This window comes from Gambusia affinis, linkage group LG15 (genome assembly GCF_019740435.1).
Source record: "Gambusia affinis linkage group LG15, SWU_Gaff_1.0, whole genome shotgun sequence".
NCBI lineage: Eukaryota > Metazoa > Chordata > Actinopteri > Cyprinodontiformes > Poeciliidae > Gambusia > Gambusia affinis.
Window position 1 is genome coordinate 24,502,669 of NC_057882.1, and position 13,018 is coordinate 24,515,686.

Below are 13,018 nucleotides of genomic sequence, written 5' to 3' on the forward strand. Positions count from 1 at the left end.
AGGGACTCACAGAGAAGGAAAGAAAAGATAAAGGCAAGGAGATATTAGAAAAATCTGCATTACAGCAACACACAATCCTTATGGATTGTTTCTGTAACCTTTATAAAGCTAAACCTCTATAATAAAGTCCAGTGTCAGACCTTTTAATGTAGTAAAATTACTATTTTCATATGAAAGAAATCACCATGAATAATTTGAGGAATCCACTGGGTATCATTTTAGGAAAAGGAAAGAGAAAAGAAAAAGTAATAGTGTAGAGATGTATTGTAAGCAAATATTAATTTGACTTTGACAAGACAAGGCAGAAACAGCGAGACTTGCTGTCTGTTGTGGATAAATAATCCAGAAGCATTGATGTAACTCGTCATAAACGTGACAGAAATGCTAAAAGTGCAGCCATCATTCATATTATAAACATAGTCTAATTACGGTATGTTTATTTCTGCACGTTGTTTGATCAAAAACTCTCCTTTGTAAATTTTTCTGAATTGCTCTGAGGGTTTTGTACTGAAATGATTTCAGACAGTGTGCTGGAGTTTGTACTGGTTATTTGATAAGGGATTCAATGTCTCAGGAACAATAAAAGGCCATTGTCATTTCAGTTTATTGCTTTTTCTCTCACTTCATCTTTTCATGATTAAAGCAGGCAAACAGCGATAAATACTCCTGTCTCCATGGCATCATTTACTTTGAGAAATGTAATCACATTCTCCCATTAATTGTCCTTGGATTTCTGTTATTGAACTTGTGTCATAGCATAGCTATTATCATACAGTTACTGAAGCATTTTAAAATATCCTTCTCCTTTGCCAAAAAAACATTTAGGATCATTTTGTCTTACTGGTACTTTTGCCAGAAAGACAAAATGTTCATTTTGCTTTGCCAGCGCTTTAAATCTAATTAGTGACCACTTTACTATATAGACTATATTTACATTAAAACATGCAAGAAGCTAGTTTTAGATGAATAAAAGTGAGTTAAAAAAACAACTGCAAGGAACTGTTGCAGTGCTCAGTTTATTCATGAAAGGATTTGGACAGTCCTCCTGAATGATGATTTCACATCACCCACAAAAGAGTTGTGAATGGGCATCTTCCACATTCGTTGTAAAAATGAGTAAGTAGAACATCAGTAAGACGGGCAGGAGGAGAATGATTTTCTCTCATTTCCTTTTGAAATTATGGTTTTATAAGGAACCACAGAAGGGCTTAGACATCAGCAAGTAGATTTGCTGCTTTTCCTGTCCTTTTAACAGAGAGCAGATGTACCTCATGTGCATCAATAAGTTGTAAGATTGTGTCTGTGAGTATTTCCAACAGCAAGAGCGCTTTGGTCTGTGCCGTCATCCATGAATTATTGCATGTTTTAATGTCCATTTGCTTGCCTGCACATTTCAACATGTGCTTTTCATTGGATAGGAGGCTCGTTTACTTATCGGAAGCTATTCTTAGAGTGACCTTTCAAAAGCAATGCCACGCAGCCCTGTTGTCTGTGTGCGGCCGCCTGTATGATTCAGTTTGAGAGCAGAAAGCCCAGGGACACATCAGTGGCCTTCTTGCGATTAAGGAGCTTCTCAGTCTCCACATGATTCCTTGATGGGGCAAATCTGGAGGCACTTTGACTATCTGCTCTGCATGAAAAGTCAAAAACACAACCATGCACAGCCATGCTTATAACATATTTATATAAATGCACATGGCAGGAGCTTAAAGGATTATCCTAAAAATATGATAAATCACGCTTTTGTTTCATCTATGCATCCTCAGGGGTAATTGTAGGGCCCAGGAAATATTCTCCAACTGCATAATGATGGTTTCACACAACCAGGCAACTTTGGCAGATAAAAAAACTGGTTTCTGGCCTGTAAAAGGTGAAGTTGGTTTTTGAGTCCTTTTACTCTGAAAAAGTAACAAAAACAAACATGGCACTTTTAACAGCTTTTTAACCAAATTAACAGATGCCACTTTCCTGCAAGTCATTTTTACTATCCTTTTTCAACATTCTATTCTTTTTTGCATATCTATTATACTCTAAAATATAATATTGTAGACATACGAGTAAGAGAGGTTTTGTTGTTAAAATTGAATACAAGTGGAGACAAAAAAATTTGATGGCCATTTGTGCATTAATTATGACTTCCAATATTACCACAGCTTAATTTAATTTAGGACAACAAAGCCAAATTTGACCAAGAATTTACAGGAAACTAAAGAGACCACTACAAATAACAAGCCTTAAATTATTTCTCCAAATCAATTCCTATTGCCTAAAAAAATACTGTTGTTCTGTCAGAATTATTTTACTGAGGTTTTTAGTACACAAGGTAAATAAATAAATACATATCTTTAGTGATATTTTGCCAACAGACTAGAAAATCTAGAGTGGCAATAAAAAAATATAATTCTGAAATTGAATATGTGTATACAGCAAAGATATTTAAAAAGTAATAATATCATCATTAGTACTAGCAATTCAAATAATAATACAAAAAACAAATCAGAATAATTTATTATGTGTTTGTCACATTTTTAATAACAATCCAGCTCCTGAAGTTGCACTCCCTTGCGTGTTGGTTATTTCTGACGACACAGTAATTATATTGCCCCAACTGACTGCTGTTTCAGACAGATGTTGTGTTCACAAATCTTGAAGCAGGTCAGTTCCCAAACTGACTAGAAAATGAGACAAGAGGTCTCTCAGCCAGTCAAGGTTCTCTGCTCCGACAAGAGAGCAGATGGCAGTTTGTGAAAATAACAAACCAGATCAAAAGGAGAGAAACTGACGACTGCAATTTCTCAACACATGCGTATCACTTGTAGATTCCCCTTTTATGATTCCACATGAAACATGCTAGAGAACTGAAACAGAAAAAGTGCAGGACATTGTAATTTTTAACCACTTACTTGCACATAGCATATGTGAAGCCAGATGAAATTCACAGTGACATTTTTTTTGTTTGCTTTGCCTGTGTGCCTTAAGGTAACACTGTAATGACAATGGTTGTGTTTTTAGTTTCTGTTGTGCTATTTAGTGGTACAGGAGGAACTGTTTTTAAAATGTAGTGTATTTCCAATCAATGACAGCACGTAGCAATGCAGTCAGCCTGACTACCTGTCTTAGTTTTCAAATGTTTGTTGCCATGTGTAATTCTCGTTGCCAGCATACACTTTAGACTTTGTAAGCACTCAAAGAAAATGTGGTTCAATGATGAAGAAATTTAGTTAAGTCCTAAACAAATGTTGTTGTTTTTTTTCACTTTTTCTATGGATTCTATGTGGGATCATCAATCAAACAGCAAAAAATATTTAGAATGGTCAATTAGATTTAGAAAAAAAGCATACTGTGGGTTTAAAAACAAGAAAAACTTTTTTGATGCATTTCTGTCACGATAAGCAATAAATCAATAAATGGCATTATAGATTAAAAATGAGCTTGATAATTTCAGTTCTTATGATAGTTTTTGAAGGATCATTTTGTTTTTACTAGAACTTCATAATCCATTTTATTTATGGTTTCAGTTGTGTGGGGCTTTTAGTTTATGTGAGACATTTAAGATGTCTTCCAGTTCCAGAGGGGAGTGTTCTGTACAAAATTAAAGTTCATTTGTCTTTGAGAGGGCAAACTTGGATTATTAAACATGAAGCTCACGACTTAAACAACAGTATTAATCACAATAATCTATGGGATGTTTTATCATCCCGAAAAAAAAAACAAGCACAAACCTGAATTTTTAAATACTGATTACAACGAGAACAGATTTAAAAATGTAACAATATTATTAAAAAGGTTTTGCAAAGATTCCCAACAATCAAATCCCATTAAAGCATCTCCTTGTTTGTGTCATTCATCTCAGGGAGGGACGGAGAAGAAACTCGACTCTGCAGGAAAGTTCAACGTTTCAAACTATAGAAACTTTCTTTTCAAGAAAAATGTCATTGCTAATAAAAGCAGAACACTGTACCCTGTACACAATTTGATGCTATGAAAAAGCACATCCAGCTTGTTCTTTTGTAATAAAGTAAGCAGATGCTCTTTTATTCAGAGTTGGGTTATATACCTGAAACTGTCCTGACGGTTTCAGTGGTGTTTCTCAGGCCAACGAAGGAGAATTGGTAAAGCCTCCATGAACGAATGTCCCCAACCTCCACGGAGCTCCTTTTCCACCTGTACATAATTTCCTCCTTGGGGTAGCCATCTGAAGAGGACAGGACATTTGCTCAGTCAGGGAGCTTTTTAAACTATTAACAGAGCATTGTTTTTCCAAAGCTAACTATCAAAGATTTATCTGATGACTTTTTCCAGATAAGAAAAAAAAAATTGCATCACTATTCACATTTTGATCAGTTTAATTTTACTCATTTCAACCTGAGACAATGATTGTCTAACTGAGGGATGTACTTCATGTTGAGAAGATGTTTGCTCCATTTCTGAGGAAAAAGTGTATTTTCCTTGAAAGTACTGAGCTGACTTAGAAGTAAAAATTGCACCATTGATCTCAGGCCATGGGTGAGTGAGCTTTCAGTAATTTCATTCTACATTGCACACTCTGCAGATGCTCTAATGAAAATAGTAATCTTACTTGTCTAAAACAGATTCACTTAACTGAGCAATTGGATTATCATAATCAAGTCTAGAGAGTATCGAATTTCTGTGCGGTTTTGAAAAACAGACTGACCAAAATTAAAGCTTTGGCTTTTCTCAATGTTCTCCAGCAGAGTGGTGTAATACCTCTGCAGACAGTCAAAGTCTAGAGATGAACTGTGGTTTAAATTATGCAGGTGAACTTCTTTAGAGCAAGCCTAAGTGCTCTCAGACATCCAATAATGTTGGTCTTCAAAGTAACACATCATCGCAGACCAAGAAAGCAGTCTGCTGTTTTGCTGCTAATGCTTCTGGGAGATATGATACATTCAGTCTCCTTCTGGGAAGTTGAAACAAGGAGGAAACAAAGGCTCAATGACAGTAGTTTAACTTCATTTCAATCCACTACAGGTAAATGTACTGAAATGTATTTTCTTCTCGTTTGAATCAAAATTTCTGCCAAATAGCCTGATAACATTTGACTAGTCTTAACAATTGCAAAAAAGCATGCAATGACTAAGCTTTGCTCCCTTTTGACATGTGATGTGGAAATTTTCCCCGTGATAAATAGCTGCACGCTTCTCTGCGTGCAACATCTGAGACCGAGCTTCTGTGGTGTAAGTCAAACAACTTTCAAAGCAATGGAAAAAATCCATAGCTCTCATCAAATTTAAATGAATTCACAAGCTGCAGTTTTAGCCTTGCTAACCTCTTCAGCTTCTCTTTCTTCACCTCTAGAGATATTCAAACAGGATTCTTCCTGGAGAACGTCTCAAAGTATCTCAAGGTTTTGTTGTGTCATTAACACAATGGGATGTTAAGTGTTTTGAGCTCCTGTTACTTTTTTCCAAGGTTAAAAAAAGTCTCAAGTAATATTCACAAGTGCATCAAAGCCAATCAACAGTGATGCTGGTGGATGATAAGAAAAACATTATTCTGACCATTTTAAGAATTTGAACACATATTGTGCTAATGCGCGGAAATATTTCACTACAGTCTATAACTATGCACATAATAAAACAGGAGAGAAAAAGAAGCTGTAAAGTAGCAGAGTATTAGCAAACTTACAGCTTGAAAACTCCAGGGGACAGGAGTGCTCATCCATTGGGAAGTTATTTAACTTAAGCTGGCACTCAGCATCAATGGTTAACCTGCAGAAACAAAACATTTGCATTTACCATTCCTTAAAATATACTAGAAAGACTGAGCATAATGTTTAAATACTTAATAACCACATAGTCAATTAATTTAACTAACAACAAAATGGCCCTTTTCCTAATGATGCTATGTATTAGAAAGCAGGATTTTTCTAAATTAAATTAGACAGAAAATATTTTTCTCTTTTTTTTATCCTTGAGGAAGTTAACAGCAAAGTCATTAAACTTCTGCTTAATGGGAGAATGACCTTAAATTGCTTCACCCATCCATGCATTTGCTATGGTCATGTATCATTGTGCTTGGAATCACAGCAGCCATCCTAATTAACCAGTGCTTAAGTTCTGAGTTCCCTAACAAATTAATGAGGTGGAGGACTAGTGTTCTGCTCAGGAGAACATCCATCATAGCTTGATTGAGCCTGGAAGACTTTGCTTTCTCTCTTTTTTTCACAGGTAATGCATCTTTGTGCAAGTGTCATATAACAAGGTAATATCTGTCACTTTATGAACATATGTTACAAAGTCATTTATTTTTCTTACTCTGAAGCATAATATTCTTAAATATACTTGGGTGTACTGATAATAAAAATAAATTAATGAATAATTATTATATTAAATTATTACAAATAATTTAAAAAGGGAGTAAATTATAATTTGCTATAGATAATTTGCTGATTTGAATAGTTTTTTTCCTCAGTGTTGACTCAAGTAATTTTTCTCTTATATTTGAAGTTGATTATTTAGAGATCTGAAACACAATGTATGACACAAATAAACAAACTGAAGGACCATGTAAAGGTGCAAATACTTTTTAACAGCACTACTATATTCAACTGCTTACTTTTCTCTCTTCAAATAAGTTACCACTGGCCTGGTGTTTTGTTTAGCGGTGACAGGAGGGGGGCATTGGCAGGGTTATTGTTGCCAATAACTTCATGTTATTGTTTTGTAGACGACACACTTGGCTCTGTCTCTCTCCAAGACACAGCAATTGAGGCAACTATTGCTGTGACTAACTCTGTTATGTTCTCTGTTTTTCATAGCATAGGTCTGGCTCAGACCTTATGTAATTAGATGTGTTCCTCTCCTGGATGAAGTCACTAAAAGAGCTACTGCTGCCATTAACTTTTTAATTTTTGGTTAGCAGATGGCACTGCAGATGGCAACTCACGCTGAACCAGGTTCTGCTGCAGGTTTTTTTATTTAAAAAGGAGAGATCTCTTCTCCACTAAAGCTATATGTATACTCACTGTAAGGAATTACAGTAAAATTAATTACTAATAACAAACTATCCAATATCACCATAGCTACTCTTGCAGGAAAAGTAATTTTTGTAGAGTAAATTGACTCAATTTCCTTTGACAACCTTTTACCAAATGAAACATACTGAACATTTACATCTCTGCAATGATAACTTGTAAATAGTGGAATCAAATTACTAATTACTTATTTCTGAAATAAGTAATTAATTTGCCTTTTTTGAGTGAGGCATTGTTTTCATCTGGAGAATTACATCCAAATTTTCTAGTACAACGTTTCATTGTTTTTGTTCTTTTAAATTCACAATTGTGCTGGCAATATATGCATATATATTTATATGTGTATTTGCATTTCAACTTATCCCTCTACTTCAAATACAAGGCACAAAGTGTGTCTTTAGCATTTGCTCTTTTAACTTTAAGTTTTCTAAATATATATTTACTGTTTTGATGGATTACAAACTGCACTGCTCCACTCATACAATGCATCATAAATCTAAACCTGTTGTGACTATATAATTCATTAATGACTGGACATTGTGACTGATCTGATCTGCTGAGCAGATAATAACTACAACAATCTCTAATGCGAATGAGCACAGAGCTATTCTGGACTTTAATAGGCTCCAGCATCATAGTTGGTTTACACAGACTGAGGACTTAGAGGTTGGAAACTAACCTGGCAGAACAGTTTGAATAACAGGTCTTTGAAGTCTGAGAAATAATTTTAGGTCCAGGTGTCACATGATTTACAACAAACTACTTTACAAGCAGACGATAGCAAAGTTCATGTGTAGTATTGGATTTCAAATTATTGAAGAAACAAAATGACACTCTTTCCTAGCATGATTAATTGATTGTGTATTTTTTTGTCATGCAATTAAGATTTATAAATCGATAAAAGTAAAAGAAAACATAAGAAAAACTGATGGAACATTAGTTTTTCTGAAACATTTTCTGAAACATGCAACTCAAATGTTATTCACTTTCAACTCTTCCAATCTTTATTGGGAGAAATTGTTAGTCTTTGACGAATCTACAAAATCTTGACATGTCAACACTGTTACCTGAGTGTGTAGAGTATTCTTCCGTCATTCCAGATCCTGAGCATACGATTGGGTGTGGTGATCCAGTGGGCATCAGCTTTCTTTGAATTCCGAAAGAAAGTGTCTGGGATCCAGATCTTCCCAACCATGTTGCTGTTGAGACGAAGAACCTTCATCGTGCTGTTGAATTTTAGCCTCCTGTCGTACCAGGTCTGAGCAAAAAATATGTCGATGGTGTATTCCTGACATGAACACAAAAATATGTTTAAGCTCCATTTATCAAGTACGTTTGCAACAAGCTATTTTATGTATTTGTGCACGTTCTCCAGGCCATCCACATTCAGACAGCAAGAGTGCTGGAGTAAATAAAAAGAAACAATACACCAAAAAAGAGACCAGATGAGCCCAGAGATTCAGAAGAAAGTAGAAAAGGAGTGGAAAAATAGAGATGTGTGTGTAAGAGGACTAAGTATTGACTTTCTAACAAAGATTTCTAAAAAAAAAATAAAGTCAAAGTCCATGCTAAAGGGTTCTAACAGAAACTTAAAAATACTAACCAGAAAAAAATTCTTCTTTTCTTTGACAAAGCACAGACAGACAGCTGAAAACAGTAATGACAGAAAGTCTGAATGATGTTGGAAGGATAATAGTTTGTTTTGTTCAAACTGTTGGAAATATCCAAGAGCAGTAAACTGCTAAACTCCCACAGCCATACAATCTGAATTCCTGATACTCAGTCTCCTTCAAACCTCTTTCTCTACAATAGTTCAGCCAGTCCGTCCTCCCTTTGATCCATAGATCAAAATTAACAAATGAAAATTTACCAGTACAGATACATACGCCCACAACATCCATCTTCTCTCCTCTTCAGAAAAAATGACATGCTGCATTTGTCATGTCATTGTGGGAATGTACTTTCCCAATAGCATGCATTACATGTGAATGTTAAGCCATCAGTCAACCTTTCATGTGAGTATAGTGTTCTCTTCTCTCTCTCACACACACAAACAACCCCCCCTCCCCCCCCCCCCACACACACACACACACACACGCCCACACACACACCATGCATTCAATGTGCTTGTATTGTGACTCCCAAATGCAAAATCAAACACTCATTTTCTAACTGATCATATCAATGTATGGGTTGGTCTTGAAATTAACACGGAGTTAAATGAAACACCATCAACATCATAAATTACGGACAAAAATCAATTAATTTTGACCCAAAAGAAAATAATTTAGAGCTAGATCTTGTTAAGGATGAACTGGCAGAACAACAGTCGCATGCTTTACACCTGCATAACACAGCACCTATGAGAGACCTCTTTATGAATGATAGAGAAAGGTTCTGGGACACTTTTCATGTGATGGTGACCAATTTGCATATTATTCCTTTCCCACTTACCATATTGATGGCATTGACTGGGCCGATGCTGTTGACAAACATGTCAGTGTGGATCACTGTTGGCTTGACTGCAAAGAAGAATAGAAAACTAGAGTTTAGGATTTGGCTGCCGTTTATACATATATATATAAGTTTATTTTAAACAGAAATTTAAGAAAGTACAGGTTCTATTGACTTGTAATATTAGTAATTTGTGTCCTCCCTAACATCTACATTTTAAATATTCCTCCTGTCCACCAGGATTTCCAAAGCCCTTGAATCAGCCTGGGTCAGAGGCTGCATGGCCATCATTCATGGATCATGACTGAAAGAACAAGATTCTGGACGCAAGTGACTGATCTGAGCTTGAAAACTTCTATCAGCCAAGATGATCACTTTATTTTCTAAAGTAACATTCTTTTAAATACTGATATGAATTTATATCAGGAATTTAGAATTAGCTTTGATCCAATTTGATCTCTGACCAAATAACTTCAGATTTCATCCAAACAACATTCTCCAGAGACATTAAATCACAATGGACTTCAAAAGAGAAGCACAGTCAGCAACTATTCTTAATTTACAGCACTCCATGGAATAGAGGTAAAACTTCTCTGACTAAATATGGCTCGTTAGTGTAGTTGCTGGCTCAGACACCAGTAGAGCTGGCTAATTATTTCCCCTGTGGGAATGTGTAAGTTGTAGCAACTGAGAGAAAAAGATCATAGCATGTTTTGAAGATGACAGTAAAGACAGTGGCTGCCAGCTGCCCACTGGTGCCCACAATCACCAGTTTCTCCTGGTGATTGTTGTTCTGGTTGATACTACATACACACACACACACACACGCACATATACATATATATATTACCAACGCATTAAGCAGATGAATGTACAGTATGTAATGTTTTCTCCACCGTGACAAAAACACTTATTCTCTAGTCCCAATGACTAATTATGAACAATGCAATTGAATAATTGCATCTAAATAATGAGCAATTCCTCTGCTGCGACTTGAACACAATGTTTCTTCCTCCTGGTTTGCATAGACCTGAATTGCACACCAGCTTGTGTGTTGTCAAATGTCTCTTGCTGCAGAGACTAACATCATGAAGTTTTGAACTTTTGTCTCACACAGACAACTTCTCCTGCTGTCTTAATGTTCATCTTCAGGTTGGATCTGCCCTTTGATCCACACTGGAGACTGGAATTACAAGCACCACAAAAGTTTTGAAATCAGGGAATATTTATCTAATTGAAGTGATCAGAAGCACCTGTACTCTGGGTGTCAAATTAAAAATGTCTGTATGTCTGCACCAAGTTGTCAAGTCTTTCAAAATCACAAACAAGCTTGTGATAGAAAGCACAGAACATATGTAGGTTAGGCCTGTCACGATAATAAATTTTGCTGACTGATTAATTGTCTCAAAAACTATTGCGATAAACAATAATATTGTTTGAAGACCTTTTTACACTGATTTAATGACATAATAATGCATGCAATTTCCTGCCAAAGATAGATACACTTTATTTTCAAAAAACTCTTAACACTGGAACTGATAAAATAAACAAATCAACCAAAAACAAAAATAAAATGGATTCTCAGTCTCCATTAACAACAATTTACTTGAATAAAAACACCAAAGTGTAAATAAATACTGCATTCAACCAAAAGAGTGCAGATTATGAAGTCTGTAAACCATATTGTCCTTCAGTAATCATTAGATTTAAATAGAGAAGATGGAACATCGACTACCTGATGCAATAGTTCACACTACATGTTAGTTCACACCTACATTTTCCCCTGAAGACAATCTGAGAACGTTGATCGTTCTAAGATTGTCTCTTGTGATTTCGTAACCGATCATCCTGCAGTGTGTGGTGTGTTACAGTAGATCGTTGTGGCGCTCCGATCTAAATCAGGGGTTTTCCCCACTGGGATTGTTAAAGCAGCCTGTTGAATGTGACAGGTAGCCAATCAGAAAGCGCGGATTCTCCTCCTGCTTTCTGAGGGGAAATTACAGAGGGGAATCCCAAACAGCTGACACAAAGTCCAGCGGACATTGGAGATGATATGTGGAAACATCATTAATGTTTATAAAACATTTTGTGCAAGGAATACAGAAATGAGGAAGGGAGGAGTTGGAGCGGAATTGCTACACAGTGGATGAACCCGGTAACTTTTCAGCTGTTCTTCGTTAACGTGACATAAATAGGTTCTAATGATTTTCATTCAGTCAGGACGTTACACTGACACTAGATTGTAGTAAAGCATAGTTTTAAAATGATTTCACTGGACTTGTAGCCATTACTTTGTGCCCATTGTTGGACACCACACGGCCCGATGGAACCCGATGGAACCGTTATACATAAGATTTCTGTCAACTAATATGTGATCTCTCAGGTTTTGAAAATGGGCCGACAATCGGCCGACAGCTCTAAGATGGTGTAGCGTGAACTGGGCATTACACTGAGGAAATGAGGAAGGGAGGGTCAGTGGAGAGCACCGGAGTTTAGCCTTTTTTCATTCAGTGTCATCAACAAAAAGAGAAAAAGGCCGGAAGAGACGATAAAGCTGATAATTAAAATGATGTCGATAGTTTTAATTTATTGTACGATTAATTGATTTATCGTTTATTGTGACAGGCCTAATGTAGGTAAGACATAATTAGAGAATTAAAGGTTTCATAGAGCTAGAAAAGGTTGGAAATTATTTCAGTTGAAATGTACAATTTACAGAAAAAAAAAACAGTAGATTAACAGAGCTTTATCATTACAGGATGGTGTGTGACAGCTTCTGTCTTTAGCCAGATTTCCCAGGAATGCTGCCTCATGAATCAAGCATTCAGGGATACTGAGCATCCCCCAGTACTGCACAGATGGATGTGATAGGCACATGCAGACAAGCAAGTCCTCCTCAGCTGTCTGTCAAAGTGAAGAGAGAGAGCAACTTGTCTGCGGTCTTACAGGACCAGGATGAACAGCTTTCCTCACCATAACACACGCATGAACATAAACACTGTTAAATGCTTTTATAAATAGCCAGGCTGTCTGTCACAGCTCAACACACAGTGGCATTGACCACTCAGCATGTGGTAATTATGAATTAGTTCATGTGAATTTGGAATGTTGTTTCATTTCTGGAGCTTGAACAAACAGAAGACACCTACAGTGCTTGACCATAACTGATGAGCAACTTGTCTTCGGGCTTACAGGACCATGATGGACTGATTCTTTGTTCATCATGTTTCTGAATTTTAACTTGAGGATAGTTAAAATTCAAGAACGTCTAGTTTGCAAAAAAACTTGATTTAGAATCTGTTTGATTTGTTAGGCCACTACATTACTAAAACAAACTGATTGGACTGCATCTCACAGCATCTGTTGAAGTGCTGGAGATCATCATTCCAGATGTCACAATAGGCACATAAGCTCTCAAACAACCAGCCCTGCCTTTGCTTTGGGGTCACAGACCTGAAAGGAAGGCACACAGTCACATGTGGCTTATTTTTCTTCCTTCCTCCTGGGCAGGAAAGATGACTTTCTAAAATCTTCAAAGGATGAGCTAGAAAGTTTAAGATGCTTAGT

General features: G+C 36.3%; 1 protein-coding gene across 4 annotated transcripts in view; it reads right to left on the minus strand.

Moving 5' to 3' along the window:
• gabrg2 (gamma-aminobutyric acid type A receptor subunit gamma2) overlaps positions 1–13,018 on the minus strand; it is a 41,601-nt gene that overhangs the window by 18,756 nt on the left and 9,827 nt on the right. For all 4 annotated transcript variants that reach the window (XM_044140720.1, XM_044140722.1, XM_044140718.1 and 1 more), the window contains exons 3-6: positions 9,452–9,519; positions 8,065–8,285; positions 5,650–5,732; positions 4,058–4,195 (exon numbers count right to left, since the gene is read on the minus strand). In XM_044140720.1, coding sequence (XP_043996655.1) covers positions 4,058–4,195; positions 5,650–5,732; positions 8,065–8,285; positions 9,452–9,519 — 510 coding nt within the window. The remainder of the gene's footprint in view (positions 1–4,057; positions 4,196–5,649; positions 5,733–8,064; positions 8,286–9,451; positions 9,520–13,018) is intronic.